Source organism: Temnothorax americanus, unplaced genomic scaffold (assembly GCF_048541705.1).
Source record: "Temnothorax americanus isolate GAGA-0224 unplaced genomic scaffold, ASM4854170v1 Scaffold76, whole genome shotgun sequence".
NCBI lineage: Eukaryota > Metazoa > Arthropoda > Insecta > Hymenoptera > Formicidae > Temnothorax > Temnothorax americanus.
The window spans coordinates 57,901-85,788 of NW_027509799.1; the positions used below are offsets into that span (position 1 = coordinate 57,901).

At 35.8% G+C, this 27,888-nt stretch overlaps 2 protein-coding genes across 7 annotated transcripts in view; one reads left to right on the plus strand and one right to left on the minus strand.

The window, feature by feature from the left end:
• Hdac4 (histone deacetylase 4) overlaps positions 1-27,888 on the plus strand; it is a 211,336-nt gene that overhangs the window by 43,462 nt on the left and 139,986 nt on the right. The window lies entirely within an intron of this gene.
• LOC143906813 (uncharacterized) lies at positions 20,744-27,695 on the minus strand. The gene is made up of 3 exons (XM_077423087.1): positions 25,739-27,695; positions 23,718-23,996; positions 20,744-23,083 (listed from the first exon to the last, which is right to left on the minus strand). Exons 1-3 carry the CDS (start codon positions 26,150-26,152, stop codon positions 22,838-22,840), a joined length of 939 nt encoding a protein of 312 aa, XP_077279213.1. The 5' UTR covers positions 26,153-27,695; the 3' UTR covers positions 20,744-22,837.

The following is a 27,888-nucleotide window of genomic DNA, read 5'->3' on the forward strand; positions in this document are numbered from 1 at the left end:
TTGATTTTAAAGCAAAAAATTTTTGTAATTTTTTTCCTCTGGTAGGGTCAAAGTATGAAGTATATACTGTAATATCCTGCTGGCGTTTTTTTTTTTAAACAATTTGGAACCTACTTGTGGCTGATTTTATGAAAAAAGGCAAAAAATGCATGTAACAATTTGTTTAAACCATCGTAGAATTTTCAAAAATTATCATAGAATAACGAACCAAATTGCATTAAAAAGCTGAAAGTTTTTGCTTTTCAACGATTTTTTGATCATTTTTGTACGATGATTCGTTCAAAAGATATGACATTTTTTGTGCGCGCGTGCGACGCTTCAATTTATTTGACGTCTGTCAGCGCGCTCCGTAAATTTACCGCGCAGCGCATATCTTGCAAAATTTATTACGTGAAAAGTATTGCTTGTACAAAAAAACTTATAAAACATTTTTTGTAGAGAATTTTATAAGCTACAAATTTTGTAATAACTATTTTTGCCGTAGGACTAATGAATAAAGAAATATTTGCGAAAAACTGTTTTTCTTTACCTTTGACCCTCTGTAAAATTTTTAGCAGGGGTCACATCGATGGGGACTTTTCACATATTGTTTTTAACGACGAAATAAAGGTCCATGCAAAAATTTAGCTACATGTGAATTATTCCGCAGATTTGACATTTTTTTGTTTAATTTCCCTGTACTAATAACGAAGAATGCCGTTTAGCGAATATTTTATATTTTATCGTTTGATCCCGACACACAAATATGTAAGTTTTTAATTGTATAATTACGGATATTTTATTTTTACTTATTGCGGAGCGCTGAAATTTGTCGTTTAGTTTTTAGATTCGGCGTAGTTAGGGCATTATGCCTGACTAATGGATAAATGGACTAATGGATTTGTGAGAGGTGTATTTGCGCTTGAAAAGGACCGGATCCACGGTCGAAACGTAGCGTTTTAGATCAATAAAATTTGACCAGTTGGGTCGCTAACAATATCTAATTTTAAGTTTAATTATAATATTAGTATACAAGGATATTACAGATATCTCTCTAATACATAGATTGTTTAATAAATTTGCTTTTGTCTTGTTATATCTTTATTTATATATTATAATGATCTTATGTAACTAGATTTTTACGTTACATTTTTTTATATTGTTTATTATTTTATATTGCTTATTGTTTATTAGTAACTTTACAAGTTTGCGTATTATACTTATAGAAAATTTTGAAATATGAAATAAATAATCCTTTTTACAAATGACATCACATTGCATCACTTTCAGTATAAGTAATAACGTTTTGTCTTGTTTTATTAAATTTGGTACGAACAACTAGCTTGAACCATCGAATTAGATTCGTTAACAGTTATAATTGTCTGGAACTAGAGTACAAAATTTGATATGTACATATTCAAAGTGTTTAAGTTCACACATATTTTGATACTTTAATTCAGAGAAGATTCTTTCTTTTTTTCATCGTCTTTTTATATTTTCTGGTACGAACGGTAAAATATCATAATCTGTAACCAAACAAATTATAATCGATAGAATATCGCGCGAACCGCGGGGACACGCGTCTTCATCGTGATGCCAAGAATTCCGGAATGCCGTTTACATAGCACGAATTCCCGACGGTCGGTTTGAAACGCGCGATTCAACCACCGAGTCGACGACGAGAGGATACCGTGAAACATAACGCAATATGCATTTGTATTCGTGACATCCGGATAACACGCCTGTAGTGTCAGATTACTGTAGACTACTAGAGAGACCCTTACCGCGGGGTCTCTAGGCTTCAAAAGGAGAAAAATTTCGATATTTTATTTGTATAAATATTACAATGTAAAACAATTACATAATTATTTACACGATAATCGTCTTTTTATTTTAAATAATATGTATACATATATTTATTATAATATCTCTAAATATATATTTTGTAACATATTTATCACTTTATTTATATATTATGTTATCTTAGCTATATATACAATTATCATTTAAATGGTAATTTAAGTGATATTTACAGCGACCTTCGAGTCTTCCTTGATATAAGCTTTCTCGTGACGTCTTAACCAGGAAGCCCACAAAATTAATTTGCGCCAAGGGTTCTAAAATAACATAGTCCGCCTCTGCACGCCCGCACACTCCGAAATATAATTGTCCGGTATATACGGCCCCCGAAATAGCGCGTTTGTTGCGCGCTGAATTTTGCGCGCACGTGGCCGCGCCGTACCGCGCGCGTATGTATGTACGCACACGCTCGGCATTTATATTAATAGAGCGTGCACTTTTGCCGCACCGCAATGACCCATGCAATACGATGGGACCGCAGCGATGTATCCGACGTTACCGCGGCCCGTAGATGCACGCACGCTGAACAAGACGAGGCAACCCTAGCTACTGAAATATATTCGTTTTTACGTGTCTCTTACATTTATAAATCGCATCCCACCGTCACCGTGACGATTTTTCATTGTGGCGTTTACGCCGGCGCGAGTCGTTTCAATCGAAACTGTGTCGTCTGTCGAGTCACGCACGTTTATTTTGATAAAAAGATGGTGAAAGTCATATGCAGCCCAAGAATTACCCAAAAATAGCTGACGATATTTTATGGACAGACTTCTCGTGCACTTTTTTTGAATTTGTTTTGACAAAATTTACCAAGCCACTAAACAATTTTTCTTCATACCTCGGTCGAAAGTACGTACTTTCGTCCCTAATAGCAGGGACGAAAGTTTAACATTTACTCCCTGTGAGAAGTACACGCGCGCCCTCTATAACCTTAAACCTTAACGTCCTTTAACCTTAAAAATAGTCATCAATATTGTTCTGTCGTCTCTGCAGTTAATTTAATTATTAAATTACAAAATTGTTACTTTATTTAATCCAAGTGATATCTACTTCAAAAAAGCCTAAATAACAAGTAGTATCTATTAAAAAAAAAAAAAAAAAAAAATGTGAAATCTTTTAATACTGCGCCAATTACAATTACAAAGAGAATATATACCTAAAATAAAAACCAAGTGGTATGTATCTTTGTATTCCTGAGAGTCTTTCTATCAACCCAAGTGGTAATATAATAGTTTTAATTCTCCTTGATAAAATTATAATATTACAAAGAATTATTTTAATCATAAAAAATTAAAGAGGTAACATTATAAAATAAAAATATTTAATTAAAATAAAATAAATAAATTTTTCTTGTAAAAAACTTGGCGCTGCTTTTTTAAGGTTTAGAACCTTTGCACAAGACTTTCGTATGGCAACGTAGTGTAACTAAACGTGGGTCAACGCACAAGAAACGCACATGACGCTTTATACGTCAATACGTTTCTTGTGCGTTGATCTACGTTACGTTACCATACAAAAATTTTGTGCGGAGGCTCTAACCGATACGTTTCTTGTGCGTTAATCCACGTTACGTTACGCTACGATATCATACGAGAGTCTTGTGCGGAGGCTCTTATCCAGACAAATTTGCATAGCGCATAAACATAAGAAATTAATTGGTTTATATGTATATGTGCAAAAGGAAATAGACCAATCCATCTCTTTATGCATATGCTTATATGCACCTATGCAAGTTTGTCTAGGTTGACCTTGGACAAAGCAGCGCCAAGTTTTTTACAAGAAAAATTTATTTATTTTATTTTAATTAAATATTTTTATTTTATAATGTTACCTCTTTAATTTTTGTGATTAAAATAATTCTTTGTAATATTATAATTTTATCAAGGAGAATTAAAACTATTATATTACCACTTGGGTTGATAGAAAGACTCTCAGGAATACAAAGATACATACCACTTGGTTTTTATTTTAGGTATATATTCTCTTTGTAATTGTAATTGGCGCAGTATTAAAAGATTTCACATTTTTTTTTTTTTTTTTTTTTTAATAGATACTACTTGTTATTTAGGCTTTTTTGAAGTAGATATCACTTGGATTAAATAAAGTAACAATTTTGTAATTTAATAATTTTGTTTAAAAAAATTAAAGCTACTACCACCTAGGTTAGAATAGATTTTATTTATTTTTGAATAAAATTAATAATACTACCACTTGGGTTTTTTTTTCGAGGTAACAACCACGCGTGTACTTGGCGCCCTTTTTTTACCTTTTTTGAAAAAGGTAATTTTGTACTGATATCATGCGTTTTGTAGTGTTACGCATTAGGCCAGTCATATTAGACTAATTTAGAGGGGTAACCTTCCAATCACTCTTTTCAGGTTGCAACCACCATGAATCGCTTTGATTTAAGGTGTTGTAAGTGTTGTAAGTAAATTTTGCTTCGCATAATTAATGCGCATTAAAAAGTTATTAACAATATTATCAACAAAAAACGCGATTTTTTTTATTTTTTTTATTTTTTATTTTTTTATTCAAATATCTCGAAAACTAAGCAAGATAGGGTAACTAACTATACGTACCTTTTTGTAGAGCGTAAAATTATCTACAATAATGATCTGAACAACATTTATTGTCAAGTCAGTCGTATAGCTTGCACGCGCCGTCAAAGTCCGAGACTCGGATCTCGAAAACCCTCGATTTCATCAGTTTTTGATGTTGCGTCGGTGATTTTTTTCAGTCATTTAAAATAAAATTAAAAATTCCCCAAAAAACACACATCATCTGAGAACTACAAAGAATACTTTTCAGGGTGTAACCGATTTTTTAGACCTTTTTTCTTTAGTTTGTAGCTATGTAAGCAAAAAATTTTGATTTTTTGGACTACTCTTAGTTTTTCGCTGTTTTCAGGCCTTAAAATTTATTTGAGACGAATTTTATCGTATGCATCTTGTTGTGGACGAAATTTGCAACAAAAAAGGACCCTTGTATTTTCTTCGTACGACGAACGCTGATTTTTTTATTCACGCGCAAAGTTATCTAATATTGCGCATAGGTCGGATAACGCTTGTTTTACACTAAAATAATTATTTTTTATTAAAATTTACGTAATTTTTCGCATTATTATTGAACCATCGTGCAAAGCCGTTTTTAACACCGTCTCTCATGTTTACTTAATTATTAACAAATTGTTTATTTAAAAATTATTATAAACAATTAGAAAAACATGTTATATTTGTTGTACTCGTCGTCTTATTTCAACTCAAAAAATGTTTTTAAAAAATTTATTCATGTTATTTATAACATTTATTCAAACATGCAGTGCATCTTTTGATTATTTTTCGCACCATCTCTGAGCCAATGCAATGGTGCGTTTTTTGTGGTTTTCCCTGTAGGCCTAATCCACAAGCATTGAATATATGTCCTTTCTATGTGATAATTATTTTGACATTTCTTGGATACTAAAATTATCCAACACGCAGATGTTGATGAATATTAACATTTGCCTCAAGATCGTCAAAAAGTCGTACGTTTTTCAGTAAATTCGGGGGGTTTTTTTTTAAGGAAAAAAACGCACCATTGACTTTACCTCAGAGGTGGTGTGGAAAATAGTCAAAGGTGCACTGCCTGTATGTTTGAATAAATGTTATAAATAATATGAATAAATTTTTCAAAAACATTTTTCGAGTTGATATGAGACGACGAGTACAACGATTATAACATGTTTTTCTAATTGTTTATAATAATTTTTAAATAAACAATTTGTTAATAAATAAGTAAACATGAGAAAATGTGTTGAAAACGGCTTTGCAATATGGTTCAATAATAATGCAAAAAATTACGTAAATTTTAATAAAAAATAATTATTTTAGTGTAAAACAAGCGTTATCCGACCTATGCGCAATATTAGATAACTTTGCGCGTGAATAAAAAAATCAGCGTTCGTCGTACGAAGAAAATACAAGGGTCCTTTTTTCTTGCAAATTTCGTCCACAACAAGATGCATACGATAAAATTTGTCTCAAATAAATTCTAAGGTCTGAAAACAGCAAAAAATTAAGAGTAATCCAAAAAATCAAAATTTTTTGCTTACATAGAACAAACTAAAGAAAAAGGGTCTAAAAAATCGGTTACACCCTGAAAAGTATTCTTTGTAGTTCTCAGATGATGTGTGATTTTTTGGAAATTTTTAATTCCATTTTAAATGACTGAAAAAAATCACCGACGCAACATCAAAAAAACGATGAAATCGAGGGTTTTCGAGATCCGAGTCTCGGACTTTGACGGCGCGTGCAAGCTAAACGACTGACTTGACGATAAATGTTGTTCAGATCATTATTGTAGATAATTTTACGCTCTACAAAAAAGGTACGTATAATTAATTACCCTATCTTGCTTAGTTTTCGAGATATTTGAGAAAAAATAAAAAAAATTGCGTTTTTTGTTGATAATATTGTTAATAACATTTTAATGCGCATTAATTATGCGAAGCAAAATTAATCCCACTTACAGCACCTTAAATTAAAGCGATTCATGGTAGTTGGAACCTGAAAAGAGTAATTGGAAGGTTCGATGTCTAATATGACTGGCCTACATCCTCTTCTAAAAAGGGCATGTCATCCATACGATCTATCGAATCTATCGAAATATTGTTGTCGCTTTTCCGCTTTTCTCGTCCTGCTGCCGAGAGATCATCCTATAAATACTAAATAAATTATATACATGTATAATATAAATATAAATAATTTTAATTACACACACACACACACACACACACACACTACGTTTACGCGAACGTTACTTCTGTAGTAACTTACGATAATTCCTTCGCGTAAACGGGATTTTGTAGTAACTTACGATAATTTACTCCGCGTAAACGAGTAAATTATCGTAAGTTACTACAGAAGTAACACTCGCGTAAACGTAGTACACACACACACACAGACACACACACACACACACTATCTGTCACGTATACTATGTTTACGCGAGCGTTTTACTTCCGTAGTAACTTATACGATAATTCCTCCACGTAAATGGAGATTCTGTAGCAACTTATGATAATTCATCCCGCGTAAACGAGTAATGCCGGGATTACGATGAATTTAACGTAACGGGACGCGACGGACGCGAAGTAACGTAACGTGAACTTAAGAAATTACGATCGCCGTAACGTGAAGCAGCGTGCATTTCAGAAATGATTTGACAGCTTGGTATGAATAGAAGGTTAAGATTAAGGTTATCTTTAAATTACGGCGATCGTAATTTCTTAAGTTCACGTTACGTTACTTCGCGTCCGTCGCGTCCCGTTACGTTAAATTCATCGTAATCCCGGCATAAATTATCGTATGTTACTACAGAAGTAACGCTCGCGTAAACATACAGTTTGACAACTTTTACAAGGCAGCATATACGTACGTGTTTGTACGATTTTGTAGATACACCTTCCTTCTTAAAGATCTCTCGGCATCAGCTCTTTACGGTCAATACTTATATATATTTCACTATCTGTCACGACGGGGCAACGGTCACGACTATCACACACTTACACTTATCCTTTTCTAGGTTGTAAAAAACTGTCACGCACTGCGACAGTGCACGAGTGCACTCTTGTGTCAAAAATGGGAAAGTGACACACCAGCCGCCATTTTTGTCCGACGTGGACGTTTCTTAAAAAAAAATTTTCCACATTTGGTTTTTGCATTGCAATATCTTCGCTCGTAGGGCACGTAACAAAAAAAAAGACTCTTATTTATAAATCAAACCCCAAGCTATCGATCGAACCTACTTAGAAGTTGATCCGTTCACTCGTTATTGAGATCTCAAAATCTCGGATACTCGCAACTCATGCGTTCGCGTAAAAGAGTCACGGTGCGTCTCGCTTCGCGCGTACTTGGCGCGAGACACTACCGTGTCTCTTGATATTAAAATATTATTAAAGTAAATTCAATAATCTAGCAAAAATGAACAATATGTCATCTGATGAATCCGTAGACGAGGAAGAAGTTATACGAAGTTTTCTTAGTAATTGTGATCATTCAAGTAAAAATGAAAACGATAAAAAAAAGCAATAAGAGTTTTTAGCTTATATGTTTTTTTTTATAAATTTTATTATAATTAATATAATTTGTTAAACTAATGAAAATAAATACATTTTTGATAGAATAAAATGGAATTAATTTATTTTTACAAAATATGACAAGACTTGACTCTTCGAATGTATTTGATGCCTGCCCCCACGACCAGCAGCACTCGCTTCGCTCGTGCCGCAAATGTCGGGGGCAGGCATCAAAAACATGCTTATTAACATTTAAAGTTAAAAAAAGTAAAATTAATAACGTACTTTCGACCGGCTATGAAGAAAAATCGTATACCAGCAGCACTCGCTTCGCTCGTGCCGCAAATGTCGGGGGCAGGCATCAAAAACATGCTTATTAACATTTAAAGTAAAAAAAAAGTGTGCAAGTAGAAACTTGCACATTGCTTCCTCATAGTTTTGAAGTGTGTAAGTAGAAATTTGCACATTGTTTTCTCATAGTTTTTAGGTGTGCAAGTAGAAACCTGCACATTGCTTCCTTATAGTTTTTAAGTGTCCAAGTAGAAACCTCCATATTGCTTCCTTATAGTTTTTAAGTGTGCAAGTAGAAGCCTTCGCTCACTAAGCTCCTCTATAACGAAGCCTGTATTTTATTCGATGTATAATTATTAGTATTTTATTGTTTTGGCTTCCTCACAGAGGAAGCTTTGTGAGCGAAGGCTTCTACTTGCACACTTAAAAACTATAAGGAAGCAATATGGAGGTTTCTACTTGGACACCTAAAAACTATGAGAAAACAATGTGCAAATTGTTAAAAAATGTCTGTATGTGTGTATGTGTGTATATATGTGCCAAATTTACCAAAATGTCTATAACTCTGGAACTAATCAACCGAATTTGAGTTTTAAATATATGAAATAGGGGTAGAAAAAAGACTGAAAAATATAATAAAATTAGAAATAGATCGATATCTCCAAATTTGCGGAAGTTAGAGCAACCACGGACATTTCTAAAAAAATTCAAAATTTTTTTTAAAAAGAACTCCTTTACCGATCATCACTAAATTCAATACCAACCTTCCTTGAATGATACTCTATCGATTAAAAAAAAAACAGCCCGATATCTCAATATTTGCGAAAGTTAGAGCAACCACGGACATCAAATCTGTACATACACACATACATACATACGGACATTTTTTTTAATGCGATATTTTGACCTTTTACAACAATATGAACATATTGGCATAAAAAACTCCAAAACCGATCTCTTCTTTGGTTTCTTCTACCCCTATTCCATATATAATTAATTTAAATTTGGATGACTAGATCCAACTTTATACGCAAACAAAAATCCGTAAACGATTTCACGAAAACAAAGCTTCCTCTATGAGGAAGCAAAAAAGTAAAATTAATAACGTACTTTCGACCGGCTATGAAGAAAAATCGTATACACTACGCGGGCCAAAAGTTGAAATCTCGGTCCTGCTTGTCATGATGCCCTCGGCTTCGCCTCGGGGCATCATGACGCGCAGGGCCGAAAATTCAACTTTCGGCCCTTGTAGTGTAATATACTATTGTGAATTACTTACGAGTGAAAATAAATTCCGTGAGCTATGTAATAATCTTTTAAAAAAAAGATGCAGTCTTAATTTTGATATACGAACGTGACGCGATGCCATTCGCGAGGATCAGCAACGTCGACGCTCGCCTATAATGTACACGGATGCATTAAATAACGCAGTCGGTCAGGCTATATAATGAAGCCCAGCGGAGACGAGGTGAGTTTGCACATATCGCGAGTGCGCTTCTATTTTTAGCCAACGCCATATTGCGTTACGCGTTTCGTAACTACTATACCGATACTGGGTGCTCGATCGCATCAACTAGATACTAGATCGTTAATGATTCTATTTACTTCGCACATTTTATAGGAGAATTGCAGCATTGTACACTGCGGGCAAAAATAAAAAGTAGAACTGCGATGCAACGCACAGAAATATTATATTAAATTGTCGATAATATTTATTTAAATTTATTTAAATTATTTTCATAAATTTTGATTGTAAACAGTACTTATGATATATATTCAGAGATCGTTTCGTGCAATTTTTCTTTTAAACAAAGGAAACTTGGTTTCGCATCATCATTCTAAAAAAAATTAGTATTATTTAAATATCGAGTTACTAATTAAATAATGCGCACCAATATTTATTAATACTTTACTCATGCACTTAAAAATTTTCCAATTTATCTTCCGATTTTATTGACAAAGGATGCAATAACGCGTGCGGGAACATTTTGGAGATAAAGTCGATAAAACTGTCAGAAAAATACGACCTCATGACGGATTTACACGTGTGGAATATTTTCGCGAATATTTTTCAAAGTCTGGCTTCGCTACTGTCCATGAAAACTTTTGCGTGATGCACAAAGAGACTATTTCAATTTAACAAAAAAAATGTAACTGATGTCTAGCTTGAGAAAGAACACGTGTCACGAAAGTGTGGAATCGCTTTTTAATAGCTGAATGGTATAGGGTGAGACAGGACTCGATTTATATTCATTTAATTAACTTTCGAAGCGATGTAGGATATCGCCTGGCACAATTACTTTCACGGATGCTTTTATATGTAAATCTTATTATCTCTTCTGGTTAATTTATTCAACACGTTCAAGCGCAAAGCAAAGAGTCTCAAAAGGGAAAGAATCGGGAAGAGAGGATCGCGTTTAACTCTAATAGTTGCAATATTTGCCTCTCAGTGTGGTGCGACAATCTTGATATGCGCGCTTTCAATTAATCGTTGGCGTCAATGAGCTCCGAATCGCGTCTTCTTCGCGACCTTCGACTCTCGTTCGCAGCCGCGTATAGGACGGTCGAACTTGACTTTGGTGGAGCCCCGTTGATTTTGGCAGGCATGCGTATGTGCGGCTGCACGGTTTATACTCTCTTTTTGCGCCTCATGGTCAATTCCATGACGATTTTCTCAATATCAAGCGCCTAATCCGCCTCATCAAATCGTCAAGAAAAATCATGTTTTGAACTCCCGCGTAATCTTAACTACGAGCAAACGAGATTCGACGGAAATGCCTTGCACTCGACAGATTTCTGTGCAACGCATAATTTTGGTAGATACGTTAATTAATGTTATGGAGAAATTAGGAGAAATTTTATTTCTTTCATTATTTTCGTTGTTACTATCTTGATAATCTGATTTAAAAGAATTTCAGAATGATTACAATACATTTTTTTTTTTACATTATTTCTTCGGAGATATTTTATTTGGCATAACTGGGGCAAAGCCTATACGGAATTGATTCTGTATAACATTTTGACGAATCGATCGTCCGCCGATGATAGTTCGCGCTCGTCGACGAGATATTGTACACGTTTTTTAAGCGTCCGACGCAACGAATAAACCAAAATAACTCGAAGCAGGTCCCACCAGGCCAGGATAATAATATGAATGAAATACTGGCAAGCCGGTTGGTTGGGTAAGAAGCTGGTGTTCCTCGAAGCCAGCTCACCGCCCTACCCCGTTCCTCCATTCCTCTTAGTGTTCGTACATCTCTTTTCTCGAAATTAGAGGACACCTGCCTGAGCTCTTCTGGCTTATCTCCACATGAATGAAGAGAAAACGTCCTGGCACCTGAATCCGTGGACTGGTTTAAGGTAGCGCGGACATTTAATCCGTGAATGATCGCGGTGAAAGAATAAAGACTTGGTTTTAAATTAAAATACCTGCGGTATCCCCAAGCAAGATATTGATGTACCATCATTTTTTTTAATTGTATATACATATATTGCGAGAAAGAGATTATATAGGGTGACGTCTGTGTTCATACTTTTCCATAAATTTATCGATATCGATATCGACACGATTGTGCAAGTATCCTAATTTTATTTTACCCTTTGGCGGGAGATGTCTGGCGTAAAAGGTCTGCTTTGTGACGATAACGATTATTACGACACACCGGCAAGACCTCCCGCACGGATCGAGCTGTCGCCGACAGAAATATATTGTTTGTCCGGTCACGAGATATGCGGGAGACGTTTACGACTATTATTAATCGGAAGTGTTGTGCCAAGTCGTCGAAATAAACCCCGCTCGATTATCTCTCCTGTCGTGCTTTTATATATCCTCCTCACACGGCGTGTACACGGCTTTAAGCACTGTGATAACGATTTTATTGGACGCGGAATTGTCTCTCGCCGCGCGTGTCCGATGGCAGACCTTCATTCTGGAAACGAACGATATGTCGATGGCATCTGGTATTTGAAAATAGTTTAGCCAATATATACCACTCTCGGCGATGATGTAAGTTCGATTTCGAAAATTTTGCTGTACACTGCGAATACAAGCGTGTTATATTTTAGCTGAAGCTCAATTCTTATACATTTTTTTTGTAATTTTAAATCACGTTATTTAACACGATTGAACCGTATTAACTTTTAATTTAATACGATTAAACATGTTAAATGACATAATTTAACACAGGAAGAAACATGTAAAAAGAGCTTCAGTCAAATATATTATTTTTACACGTTTATGCGTGTAAAAATAACATACTTGGATTTGCAGTGTAATCGAATTAGACTACCGCGATAGTTTATTTTTGCATCCCATTGGAACATAACATTTTTAAACCGAAGTTGTATCTTTTTTTCAATACAAATATATCATTTATAAGCTAAACATCAGGATCGTAAAGTATCAGGGGTTATTTGTGGATTATGATTTCAGCAGAAACTCAACAAAGCTAATTAATCAATATATATAAGAAATATTAAATATTTTATAGATTATGAAATACTGAGATATTTCATCGAACGCGAGGCATTTCTGCGGAAAGTATAAATACAAAGTAAAAATTTAATTCCTATGAAAATCTAAATTGTAAGTTTCTGAGTTGTAAGCTGAAAGGTTTTATTCTTTATAAACTATTTGATGCCATAAATCATCAGGGTTATCGATCAGGGAAAACCGGAAAAACCGGAAAATGTCAGGGAATCACAAAATTTATTAACCCAAGATAAGATTAAATTATACTGTAATACCGATTTTAAATTTTTAAATTATTTCTTTGAAAACAATTTTTTAATTACTTAAGGAAGCATTATAAATATTTTAATGATTTTTTTTTAAATTTTGCAGTAAGCGATTTGCAGAAATTAATAGATAGAAGGGAAAATTATATCTTAATTTTTGCAAATTCGTGATATGTGTTAATGATTTTTTATAAGTCATTTACAGCAAAATAAAAAATTGTATAAAATATTTATTATTCAGCATTTTTTTGAATGTGAACGGATTTACCGCGAAAGGAATATTTTTGTCTTTGTTATGCATACAGATATTATTGAACGTTATTCGAAATTATGTAGTGTCAAAATTTCTCTAATTAAGAAGGTGATTAGAACGTAGTGTTTAGTGAGACAATTAAATTTCAAATAATGTACACACACAAAAGACAAAATACTAATTTTTAATTAATATCTAAAAAATTTTAACTTTTTTGTTTTTCAAAATAAAATAAAAATTAAGCGACCCGACTGGCCAATTCTCATTTATTATAACTCACAATGTTTCAACCATAATCTGATCCTTCTCAAGAGATATTATAATTTAATACGCAACATTAAACATCATGCGTCGCCAGACGTTGTATCCATGGCGACGCATGATGTTTAATGTTGCGTATTAAATTATATTGTAATATCTCACTTGAGAAGGGCCAGATTATGGTTGAAACGTTGTGAGTTATAATAAATGAGAATTGGCCAGTCGGGTCGCTTAATTTTTTATTTTATTTTTAATTATTTACTGGTAAAGAAAAGGTTATTATCATTGTTTTTTTTTTATTTAGTACACTTCTTTCAGGAGAATTTTTCTAAAAGGTGACTGAGAAAACCGAGAAAAATCCAGAGAATATTTATTTTTTTGTTTCGCTAACAATCTTGATCATGCAACAGATTTTAATTTTGAAACAAAACATTTTCTCACGGTTTTTTTCGTTATGCACGCGTAAGAAAATGGTTATTCTTTCGCATCGTTCAATGTGCACATTTAAGATGGAAGCCTGCGACTCGAATAAACGGTTGGAAACAAGATTTTAATGATTTCTACTCTACCTTGACCAACTCACTTTTTTAGCTTATTAAACTAACTATTAGGCTAACTCGCGCATCGTGATCGTAAAATACTAGCTCGTCAATACGAAAACGTCGGGATATAGGAAAAGAAAAATAAATAACAGGGAATGGAAGGAGGGACAGAGTGGGAGAGGATAGCGTGATCTTCTATTTTAATGAGCGGCTGCGTTGGCGCGCGGAAATGAGAGACAGCCGGATAATCGGTGTGGTTTCTCAAAATTGCAGCGCTCATATAAGCTCCTAAGTGTCGACGAAGATACGATTGAAAGTGCCAAGATTTTCTTCGATCGTAATGACGACGCCCCGGAAGACTCACTTAAGACTCGTTAAGTATACGCTCAAGTCAAATTTAACTGACGAGTAATTTTCCAAGAGCAAGACAAATTAGAGATGATAGAAACTCACTGTTAATCAAGTGGTTTTGTCTCTTATCCGAGAGAGAATGTGAAAATACAATAACTCGATTCCCGATTGCATTTATTCTAAATTTGTGCATCGCTCCATATTTCTATTCGCATATAAATCTGTTGTGGAGAATGAATTATTATTATATACATATATGTATATCTTATATCTTATATTTTATATCTTATATCTTATATATATATATATATAATGTTTCTCTCAGAAATCGACCGTTTTCGTCAGATGTGTTACTTATTTCATTAATACAACGTTAATATTAAGTTGCTTTTAAGTATTGAATATCCAAGATTTTGACAATTTTACGAAGTTAGAAAATAAGCGTTAATTATCTCAGAATTATTTTTGATGTGACACATTGGAAATTATATATTTTAAAATACAACTGATGTTATAGCTCAATAACTCTGTGATAATCTACATTTCGCTCCGCGTGTACTTGGCGCGAGACACTACCGTGTCTCTTGATAAAAGAATTCTGCTGTTTTATGACAAAATATTTATTGAAATTCAACGTTATTGTACTTCCAAATGACATAAAATCAATTTATCTACAAATATGGATAGACAAGCTATGAAAAATTATGATAGACATTAAATAACGAAAAACAATAATCGCTTGTTTTTTCATTAAACAAATTGAAATATGGCTACGTGATTGTAATTTAAAGTCCAGTCTTAGCGATTCGAGAACGATTTCAGTTTCAATAATCTTACGAAAGGAATGGAATTTCTCAAACTCTCCAATATTTAACATTTGATCGAGTGCGATAATAATCCCATATGAGTACCTGAGAGCCAACGCAAACATGACTTTGATCCCCGCATAGTTTACGAGAATTCTATTTTGACGGATGACTATTTTAATTGGAGACTTAGCAGGATCGGGGGCGGCCGTTCTTAACGCTAAATGCGCGGGCGGCGGAGATACGGGGGGGGGGGTGGGGGCTTCGCACATTTCATGAGCGTATTTTCATCGTGGCCGCAACCATATGGCCATATTACCGAAAGTGCGAAGTTATTTCCGGCTGGGATATACCATTCTGAGAGCTCGACGTAAGTCTCTTCGGGTACAGAGTTTGTTGCGGGTATCTGGCAGCGCGCGCGAAATACCGCGCGATTCTGCAAAACACAATCGTCGTCGACGTCGTCTTCTTAGATAACGACAGGCGACGTTCAGTAAATGTGTCCGTGTCCATGTCCGTCTGACGTCAATGCGGAGGTTTCATTCAAAAACAGGTCTACGTCCGTCTACATTTCGCGTGCATCTTTGATGTATTTACACGTGAGATGAATGCTGCGGAAAAAAATACCTCATATCCGCAGATTTACAAGTAATCTACGTATGTGGATTTTCATGCAAGCGATAGTCCTACGAGAAAAAAAACGAATACATGAGTACTGAAACGTATTGAAACAAATTGTTCATTCGCGTTTGTCCGCTCTCTCTTGCTTAGTCTGGATCCGGTTTAACGGACACTTTATTTCCGAACGTTCTCGCAGTCTTCGCTATTACGTTTTTCGAGTGGCGGTATTTTGACATCTCTCTAGCTCGTACATCGCGCTGTCTGCGTATTTTATCATCTTAAAAAAAGATCTCTCACCTCTCGCGAAATAAACACGGCGCGTAGTAAGTTACACATATGTTGGACTCGCGCGCACAAATGCCAAATTGTTTTCCGTAGGAATAACCATCGTAAATGTTTCTCGATCGATCTATTTCGAAAACACAATTTGTATTAACGGCGACAATCGATATCAAGGACAATCGGTTTCTTTGTGAGGATTTTTTTTCCAAAGTGATATATATTTAGCCGTGATTAACATGCATGGCACCTGATGTGCGCCGAACTAGTAAGGATAATAAATTATTTACATCGACTGACTTTCTTATTCGCTTTTAAATGTCAGAATCCGGTGAATGACATGTTTTCTTTTATGGTTCCTCCGAACGTGTGACATATGTTTCTTTCCTGTAATTAGTTTTATACAGTTTAAATTCGATACATATGACGTATCGTTTCTTTGGCTTTTCGCTGTATGAAAGACAAGTTTTATATCAAGAGACACGGTAGTGTCTCGCGCCAAGTACACGCGGAGCGAGACCGACCGTGACTCTTTTACGCGACGCGACGGGTTGCGAGTAGTCGAGATGTTGAGATCTCGATAACGAGTGAACGGATCAAGTTCTAAGTAGGCTTGATCGATAGCTTGGGGTCCAATTAGGGGGGGGGGGGGGTTTCTCTCATAATATTCCGCTACGTGCCCTACGAGCGGAGATATAGCGACGCAAAGTCCAAATGTGAAAATTTATTTTTAAGATACGTATACTTCTACTTCTAACGCCGACGTCTGATATGATGACGTCATAATCAGAAACGTTACTTTCACTTTTTCGACGCTGGCGGCGCAGGTATCGCCAGTTTCGATATCGCGCGCGTATGTCGAAATTAGGTCGATAGACTTATCGGTCAGGAGGAAGATTTCTATTTAGGTAAATTAGGTATATATATAAATAATATATATTGAGTCAACGGAAAAGAAGATTCTCTACGCTTGGCAGAAAATGCCGCAAGGGAATTTTTAAGTCGATTCTTATGAATTAAGCTTGAATTCGATGTCTAGGTATCCCAGGTTGCCGATGACGAGGTCCAGATAGTGCGCTTCATAGTTTTCGGTGTCCAGGTGTAATAACACGTTGAATTCGATGTCTACGTGTCCCAGGTTGCCGATGACGAGGTCCTCATAGTGCGCTCCGTAGTTTTCGGTATCTACGTGTATTAATACCTTGAATTCGATGTCTAGTGTCCCAGGTTGCCGATGACAAAGTCCACATAGTGCGCTTCATAGTTTTCGGTGTCCAGGTGTAATAATACGTTGAATTCGATGTCTACGTGTCCCAGGTTGCCGATAACGAGGTCCACATAGTGCGTTCCGTAGTTTTCGGTGTGTACGTGTATTAATACCTTGAATTCGATGTCCACGTGTCCCAGGTTGCCGATGACGAGATCCAGATAGAGCGCTTCATAGTTTTCGGTGTCCATGTGTAATCGTACGTTGAATTCGATGTCTAGGTGTCCCAGGTTGCCAATGATGAGGTCCACATAGTGCGCTCCGTAGTTTTCGGTGTCTACGTGTATTAATACCTTGAATTTGATGTCCACGTGTCCCAGGTTGCCGATGACGGGATCCAGATAGTGCGCTTCATAGTTTTCGGTGTCCAGGTGTAATCGTACGTTGAATTCGATGTCTAGGTATCCCAGGTTGCCGATGACGAGGTCCAGATAGTGCGCTTCATAGTTTTTAGTGTCCAGGTGTAATAACACGTTGAATTCGATGTCTACGTGTCCCAGGTTGCCGATGACGAGGTCCTCATAGTGCGCTCCGTAGTTTTCGGTGTCTACGTGTATTAATACCTTGAATTCGATGTCCACGTGTCCCAGGTTGCCGATGACGGGATCCAGATAGTGCGCTTCATAGTTTTCGGTGTCCAGGTGTAATCGTACGTTGAATTCGATGTCTAGGTGTCCCAGGTTGCCGATGACGAGGTCCACATAGTGCGCTCCGTAGTTTTCGGTGTCTACGTGTATTAATATCTTGAATTCGATGTCCACGTGTTCCAGGTTGCCGATGACGGGATCCAAATAGTGCGCTTCATAGTTTTCGGTGTCCAGGTGTAATCGTACGTTGAATTCGATGTCTAGGTGTCCCAGGTTGCCGATGACAAGGTCCACATAGTGCGCTCCGTAGTTTTTGGTGTCTACGTGTATTAATACCTTGAATTCGATGTCCACGTGTCCCAAGTTGCCGATGACGGGATCCAGATAGTGCGCTTCATAGTTTTCGGTGTCCAGGTGTAATCGTACGTTGAATTCGATGTTTAGGTGTCCCAAGTTGCCGATGACGAAGTCCACATAGTGTGCTCCGTAGTTTTCGGTGTCTACGTGTATTAATACCTAGAAATTTATGTTTAGGTGTCCCAGGTTGCTGATGACGAGGTCCAGATAGCGCGCTCTGTAGTTTTCGGTGTCTAGGTGTAATAATACCTCGAATTCAATGTCTACGTGTTCCATGTTGCCGATGACGAGGTCCACATAGTGCGCTTCATAGTTTTTGGTGTCTAGGTGTATTAATAACTTTAAATCTGAATGGGTGCGTTCAGCCGATACTTCGCTAGCCTAGCAATCGTGAGCAGTCGCTCGTTTTCGCTCGTTTCCTCTCCTTTTAATCCATTAGGTCAAAAGAGAGGAAACGAGCGAAAACGAGCGACTGCTCACGATTGCTAGGCTAGCGGAATATCGGCTGAACGCACCCAATGTAAGACACGTAGATATCGAATTCGAGGTATTAATACATGTAGACACCGAAAACTACGAAGCGCACTATGTGGACCTTGTCATCGGCAACCTGGGACACCTAGACATTGAATTCAAGCTTGATTCATAAGAATCGACTTAAAATTTCCCTAGCGGCAGAATTAAAATTATGTCATGACATAATAAAAATCGCTAAATTAAAATTATGTTTAGACATAATAAAAATTGGACGAAAATTATGTCTAGACATAATAAAAATTGGATGAATTAAAATTATGTTTGACGTAAAAATAATTATCAAAAATATCGATACCTGAAGATATCGGTACATATACAGTTGCGAACAACATTCAGTAAGACACGCAAATAAAAATAAATAAAGAATTTTACAGTTAACGACTTATTAACATTAATCATGATTTATTGCGATTATGTTTTATGTTGAAATTGAAAAATATATACAAGGTGTACAACTAAAAGGGTTACAGATTATTATTTTAAAAAAACTAAGCAAAATATTAAATTGTTGTTTTCTTTAGAAATAATAGTCCGTAACACTTTTAGCTTCATACCTTGTATTATATACTGTTTATAAGATTATAAGATATATTGTTTATAAGATTAAGATGCGTAACACTACAAAAAGGCATGATATCCGTACAAAATTACTTTAAAAAAAAAAAAGGTAAAAAAGAGCGCCAAGTACACGCATAGTAGTGTATATGTATTATGTTGTTACCCTGTTATGTTGTTACCTCGAAAAAAACGAAGTGGTAGTATTATACCTCCAAATAGCTTTATCCTGTACATACTGTTTATAAAATGCGTAATATACTACAAAAAGGCGTGATATCCGCACAAAATTACCTTTTTTAAAAAAAGGTAAAAAAGGCGCCAAGTACACGTATAGTAGTGTATATGTTGTTACCTAAAAAAAAAGAAAGTGGTAGTATTATACCTCGAAAAAACCTAAGTAACAAGTGGTAGATCTTTATATCTCGAAAAATCTCGAAAAAATCTAAGCAGTAGTAACTTTATTTCCGAAAAATTATAACCCAAGTGATACACGTCACAAAATTATGTTATCTTATCAAAAAGAAGAGTCGCGCTTCAAGTGATCTATTACAATTACAAAAAAGAAATGATATCTCTTTAAATTAGAGCGCCAATTACAGAGAGAACATGTATATTGCCTCAAAAAATAATTGTTGCACTTCTTTAAAAAATCTTTACATTGTGTCAATTAGAAAAGAATGTATGATAACAATTTTATAAGATTAAAAAATGTTATTTAAATTTAACAAGGGAATACAAGATATTTAAATACAAAGTTTACATGTGTATTTTTTAATGGTCACAAAGAATTACAGAGGTAACAGTACAAAATAAAAATATTCTATTAAAATACATAAATTTTTCTTGTAAAAAAACTTGGCGCTGTTAGACCTCAAAATTTTAAATAAATAAGGACAACAATAAATAAAAATAATTCAGAGAAGAATGCGATGGGAGTAATATTAAGTTATATATATATATAATTATATATATATATATATATATATATATATATATATATATATAAAGAGGTCTAACAGCGCCAAGTTTTTTTACAAGAAAAATTTATGTATTTTAATAGAATATTTTTATTTTGTACTGTTACCTCTGTAATTCTTTGTGACCATTAAAAAATACACATGTAAACTTTGTATTTAAATATCTTGTATTCCCTTGTTAAATTTAAATAAAATTTTTTAATCTTATAAAATTGTTATCATACATTATTTTCTAATTGACACAATGTAAAGATTTTTTAAAGTAGTGCAACAATTATTTTTTGAAGCAATATACATGTTCTCTCTGTAATTGGCGCTCTAATTTAAAGAGATATCATTTCTTTTTTGTAATTGTAATAGATCACTTGAAGCGCGACTCTTCTTTTTGATAAGATAACATAATTTTGTGACGTGTATCACTGGGGTTATAATTTTTCGGAAATAAAGTTACTACTGCTTAGATTTTTTCGAGATTTTTCGAGATATAAAGATCTACCACTTGTTACTTATTAGTTTTACACGCATCATGAACGCGCGACGTATACGCGGATTGGCTGCAAATAACGAATTGGCCGGACACTTACTCCCGCGCGCGCGTGTCCATAATATCGAGCTTTCATCTCAACATATCGGCGTATCTACGTCGCGCGAGAAGTTATTCTTGTCGAAGTTACGCCAATTTCCTCTTGCGTCTCGCTTGCTTCTCGCGCGGCACGTTGCACGTCGGTCCCACCACCGCAACCGGTATAGTAAATTCCCGGAGCGATTGATGATATTTTCAGATATCTGCCGCATATATCTTTCTCGTCGCGCTTGACGTGTCCCCGCCTCCGCCGCGCCGCGGCCGCCGCGGAGAGATGCATTCAAAAACAGTCCCGGCACGAGTTGGATAATCTCGACATCGCCTGGCACGTCTTGGCGACGTCAATGCGGAGGTTTCATTCATCGTTCCGTATATTTTCGATTTCACCCTGCGCCCCGTTCCCCAATCCCTTCCCCCCCTTTTGTCACCCTCGGTTCTCTTACGTCCGCGGGCCTCACTTGTTGCTGCACTGACGCATCCATCGTCTATATATAGCCGCCGCGCCGCCGAAACGCCCGATATTATTCTCGACATTCTATTCCGCTGTCGTTTGATCATCGGATCGAGAGGTGTACGAAGAGAGAGGAAAAGAAAGAGAGAAAGGAGTGGCAAGACGTCGTTATATATAGCGGCGATCTAAAAATAGGCGGTGAGGTGTCGCGGGAAGACGCGGGGGTGTTATTACAGGCGAGATAGATGGATTCACAAGCGACCATGGCACCGGTCATTCCGGAGTTAACGACTCGTGTGAGAGACGACGTTAATGTTTGTTGCCCGTGAGCGCGCGCGCGCGCACAAGCTCCTCCTATTTTTAGACGGCCCGATCGGCAGCTATACGGGCATCGTCAAGGCCGCGCATTGCGAAACGATTATCGATGTTGGCGCATGTTATGGAGGATTCACACTGCGTCCGATGTTCGACGTACGACGATCCGACATCCAATAGGAAATTTTTGTCTCTAATAATAAATTCTGTTATTGGATGTCGGATCGTCGTACGTCGAACATCGGACGTGATCGGACGCAATGTGAATCCTCCATTACTGCAATCGGTCCCTGGATCCATCTGTGTTCTTTGTGTACGATTTTGCGCGCGTGCAATTCCGCGATCGGCCCGCATTGGCGTTAGACGAGGACAGAGGACACAGGATTCGTCGTTTGTTGAAAGTTGCCTGTATATTTATAGATTGCGTTTTCGTACGTGAATGCACATTCTGATGCAACGTTATGGAACCACGTCGACGTCTGCTTGGTTTTAAGTATAAGGATTACAGGTCGCCCTACTGTCGCATCCAATTAATATTACTCTAAAGTTTGTCTCGGTACATGATTAAATAAAATGAGACAGTGTAAAAATAAACTAGATGCTTGTAAAAAAGAGCCAAATTAAAACCTATCTCAAGAATTATTTATCGAAAGGTTAATTTATAACGGTTCTATCTTTATGTTAAACTAAATTTTATGATAAAAGGTATATATTTTTTAATAAATTGATAATTTATTCTTGATTGATGATGAATTCTCATCGATATTCTGTCTTAAGATAACGAAATTCTATTTAGCATTTTAGTATGACTTTTAGAGAACTTGTTCTATATGTACAATCAATTGCTATTTCTTATTTACTGGATTATACGTATTGTACGTGTCAATTAGTAGTCGATTAGTTTTATGAAGAATCGATTTTGAACCTGCTTCTGTAGCGTGCTCTTTAATATTACGTCTATATGGTGATCTTTGACATTTGTTTCGGCCAGGCAGTCAATCAATTCGGATCTAAAAAATAATTGATGTTAATCGCAATTTCAAGCGATTTACAAACTTAATTGGTCATCTGAATTGACGTGACTCACTTATTTAACTTTTTTTTTTCCCCCAAGAAATAACTTTCCTCATTTGGATACTCCATATTGGAAACCTTTTGCGAGAATATTTTTTAATATTTTTCCTTGGGCACATATGCGATCTGCCTGCTCCTCAAGTGCGACCAAACGTATCTCATATTGTGAGTAACCGTAGCTAGTAATATGATACAGATTCCCATCGCCTTAATAAACATCCGCTTTCGTTCATCTAAGTTTTGCGAGGATGTCCAGCTTAAAAACTCGACCATGTCCTTTGCCATTTGCGACGTCGTCGACGGGGTGCCATCGTCGTATTCCACCGCTCCTTCAGTTAGCATCTGAATACATGATTCATAATACGTTGTAACGACAGCAAATGAGAGGGCGCGCAATTAAAATTTCATTAGCATGAAAGATTAATTAGTGAAATAAATATTAACAATGTTGATGTATAAATAATAAAATTATCTCTTGATAAGGTATAATTCGGCAGGATCAATACCTAGCTCATTGACATTTATCTTAAGTTTTTCGAGCTAACAATTTGGCGGATGTTTGTTGTATCTATAAACTATGTCCGGTCATTACTATATTTTTCTTTATTTATTTATTTATTTTGTCATTATCCTATGCTTTTATCTTTTTAGAAGAGAGGAAGAGATAGCTTGAATTTTCCTCAATAAAAGGAAAATTTAAAATGCATTTTGAGTTACGGAGATATAGAGATTTTCAAGGCTCATTGATGGATATAGACAATTAGCGTATTTCATTGTTTAATTTTAAACAAATTTGAACACATTTAAATTTTACAACTGAATGTTAAAGATCATGCGTAGAAGAGATAGCGCCTGTTAAAACTTGTACGAAATACTTTATCTCAAATTGAGAATTAAGTATATAGACGAAATAAAACAAGAGGAAGCCTCGAGCTATGTGTATAAAAATATGCGGAATAATATATTGGATACTCACTTGCGCCATACTGATTACGTTTCCGGGAAAGTAGGCATTAAAATGTTGCTGATCGGTTAAAGATACACCTGCTGGCGGTTCCATCCATCCCGTCAGCAAAGAAAATACGTAATTTCTACCGTTCCTCCTGGCAAAAATGATGTAGGTCAGATCTGGTGGGTACGCGCCGAAATTTGCCGCCCTGGCCGCTTCCTCATTCGGAAAAGGAGGTGGCAATAAATCAGACAGTCTTCCGGGTCTCATGTAGTAGTTACCCTCTTCGTCAGGTCCGTCTCGAATCTGCATATCCGAAATCGATATCTAGATTATTCCATGAAGTTTAAACCGAATAAAAAAAGTTGATTTAAAGTTTTACATTAAAAGATCAATCAAGCAGTCTTCACGAACTGTATAAATATTTATTTTTATTTAATTAATTAGATTAAAAATAAGATTAGTTATTATATTAATGCATTAAGTTTCTACATAAGATACTATTAATATATATATTTGGTACGGATAAAAAAACACCATGAAGAAATGACAAGACCAATAAATTACATGGCTATATAAGGTTATATCGTTTTTGTATTATCTTAAACTAGCTGTCAGTTCTTGCGATAAATAAAAAAAAATATTTTGATAAGACACGTGAACCATTTGTCCATTGATTAACTTTATCGAACAATTTTATACTACTAAACTGATAACACATATGATGCATTTACAATAGCATATAATATTGCGAAATAGTAACTTAATATCTGTAAAAAGTGCATTCACTTTCTGTAAGATTGTGATAGGAAAGTCACCACATTTTGTATCAAATAACTTTTCAATATTATTTCGATATATAAGGTGATTTGAAACAACCCTATTGTCTTGCAAATATCAGATTTCTGACTCGATTTGAAATGATTTTTCCTGTAGATTTTCACCGAAGCTTAGTTTTCGAGTTATAAAAGGAAATAGTTACCTTACTACGGGCCGGGTACAGGAGGAGGGCGCGATTCACCGTCCGCTGGATGTAATCCGTTAGTGTGCAATTCGCTCACTTGCAGAGAAAATGGCATGGTATATCGAAAATTTTTTGTCGCGTTTGATGCGAAGATGATCGGCTTGCGGAGGTGATGAATGAAGCGCCTGTTGCGATCAGTTGGCGCGCCGCTCCTGCCTACCTTCTGTACTCGGCCCGTAATAAGGTAACTATTTTCTTTTATAACTCGAAAACTACACTAAGAAAAAAAATTTATTAATCCTAAAAATTATTTAGTCCGATACGTTCAACTAAACATTTTAGTTGGTTAACTAAACATTAGTTGAATTAATTAATTCTTGATTAAAGAAATTAAATAAATTGTTGAAACAAACTAATGTTTGGTTGACTAACTAAAATGTTTAGTTGAACGTATCGGACTAAATATTTTTTCGGATTAACAATTTTTTTTCTCAGAGTAAGCTTTGGCAAAAATTTTGCTACAGGAAAAATCGTCTCAGAATTGAGTCAGGAATCTGATATTTGCGGGACAATAAGGTTGTTTCAAGTTTCAAATCACCATATGTACAAGCTACAAGGATTTGTTTTTCTACATTGTTATCTTTTTTTTCATATTATTATTACATAAGAGAAAATGTTATAAGACTGTAGAAATATTTGGTGAATTTTAGTAACTGAAGAGTAACTGAATCTTTTTCAATTACCCAACTTTGCAAACACACACACACACACACACACTCTCTCTCTCTCTCTCTCTCTCTCTCTCTCTCTCTCTCTCTCTCTCTCTCTTCGGCTGTAATACCGGACAGAAACGTGTATTTTTTTTCTCGCTATACAGAGTGGTAGCTAATTTCATTTTTGCGTGGACGGAAAATGTTCCCGGCGAGCCAACTCGTAATTGAATTATGCGTCGTCACCGTCGTCGAGTGCGGACTCGAAGTCAATTTACGAGAGCCGCGAGAAAGAGAAGGAAACGAAACGCCTACGCCAAAAGTGGAATCGGCGGGATCCGGCGGCGCGGGATAAATTCAGGCCTACCGTCTACCTCGTACTCGGCGGCAATGGCCTTGACCTCGTCCCTCGTGTGTGAAACGTCGATCAGATCCATGAATCGCACGTAGCGCAAGCTGTGGCACGTGTGACATACGGTTCTGTAGACTTGCCAGCCCCGCCGCACAGCCGAGTGGTCCAGAGTCGTGAGGTATCCCTCGAAGGCCCAGGGATAGCTGGGCAGATGCGCGACGCGGTCCATCGCCTGAACGGATCGGTCCAGGAAATATAAGAACGCTCCGCAGGTGGCACCCGCACCCACCAGCACGCCTAGACCATTCCTCAGAATTCTTCTTCCACGCCTCCACTCGATATCGTTATACCACGTATAAACTCCACCGAATTGCTGCCGTTGAAAGCCGCGTTTCAATCGTGATGAAAAATAGTTTTTCGTCAAAAGCGCAGCCATTTTTCTCTGGGACAAGATAGTCTCGGGGAAACAATCGATGGTATAGCGAGTCAAACTGTAGAATACTGGGTGTCATATGATATCTGCGTAAAATACTTTTTCTCGCAACTGTTGAATTTCTAATTGTTAAACAGGAAAAACAGGCGAATCTTGGATATCACATTTTTTTTAGGTTTGCATTTATAATCACATTTGAAAAATTCTAAAACCAGTTTTGAGACACAATTCGATTTAATACATAAACCGTGCAAATTAATTTAATATTTATTACGTTATATTTGCAGTCGTGATTAGATTAAGAAACTCGGATGAAATTAGTCTTGAAACAGTCTGGGTTTTATTTCTCGCAATTCAGTAATTGATTCTTGAGAGAAGATAATATATATGTATGTATGTCAATTAGTTTTTGAACTTTGTAATGTTTTTCTGAAAGTGCTGTGAGAAGAGAACAATTGTTTATGTAACAAATGTGACTTAAAGTTCAGAAATAGTTTTTTAAAGCATTAATAATTCTTTTTAAATGGAGTTATTAATAAAGCATTCAAATTGTCACTAGAAAAAAAGAATTAAATAATTGGCCTGTAATTTAAAATTTGCTGTTAACAGTGGATATTTATATATATACATATTAATAAATTGAAACAAATTTTTCGTGTTAATTAGTATTCAAGTAACAATATTTTATTTGCTCCCTCCATCGAACGGAATGAATCACGGCGACGCTAACGAGTTTACAAAATACGGTACACCACAAAATATAACTGTTCATATAATTAAATCGAAATTAATTAAAAATGTAACGAATAAAACATACAGCATATATTTATTTTATTAGATGTTGAACATTTTATGATAAAAAAAACAGTCTGACCGGCATATGATTTGGTATTTGTTTAGTGGTGTACAGTACACTGCCGTATATAATATAATATGCAAGGCCGCCACATGCCGTGTTGTCATTCACGCGGTGAGACTCGAGCGAACAGGTGTAACGCAAGCCGCTCCGTGTGTCATATTATTCTTCGAAACGCGACAAGTACTACAAAATATTAAATGGTATCGTACGTCGCACTTATATATATTAGTAAGCAATTTATTAACTCGCACTGTTAATAATTCATAAACGTATCGAGGCGACGACCGCTTGTCGAAGTAGATACATATTTCGCGCGATTTATTGACACCCGTGAGTCTCGTAAATTAGCAAAGTGAACGACATTTCAAATAGAATCTAAAGCAAAAGGCTCTCACAGAGCACAAACAAACGCCGAATGTATACTATACCCAAGTGATGAATGAAAACATGAGGGAGGTAGATGCGTCTCTGCTAATACGACTGTACTTGTATCAATTAGATACATTGCGTTTGTTCGGAACAGGAATCGAAACGATAGAAAATAGGGACATTATATTGTTTTGGGATGTATTTCCGGGCGATAATTATCTATTCAGTGACGCTTAAATTTGAATATATCCCATGTTTTTGACGCTTTGGGCTTCTAGTTCAAATTTCGGTTTAAATAATTTACCTATATGTCCTATATCCCATTCTGGGATTAATTGCGCGGAACGATATATGACTCGCGGGATCGAGTTATTAAAGTAACGAGAAACCATGTTATTTCGATTAAGTATTTTGATTTAATTAATCTGAAAATGAAAAAAAAAACAGAATATTTAGAGTACATTTATAATACGTGAAATATTTCGTGGTAAAATATATTGGCTGACATACG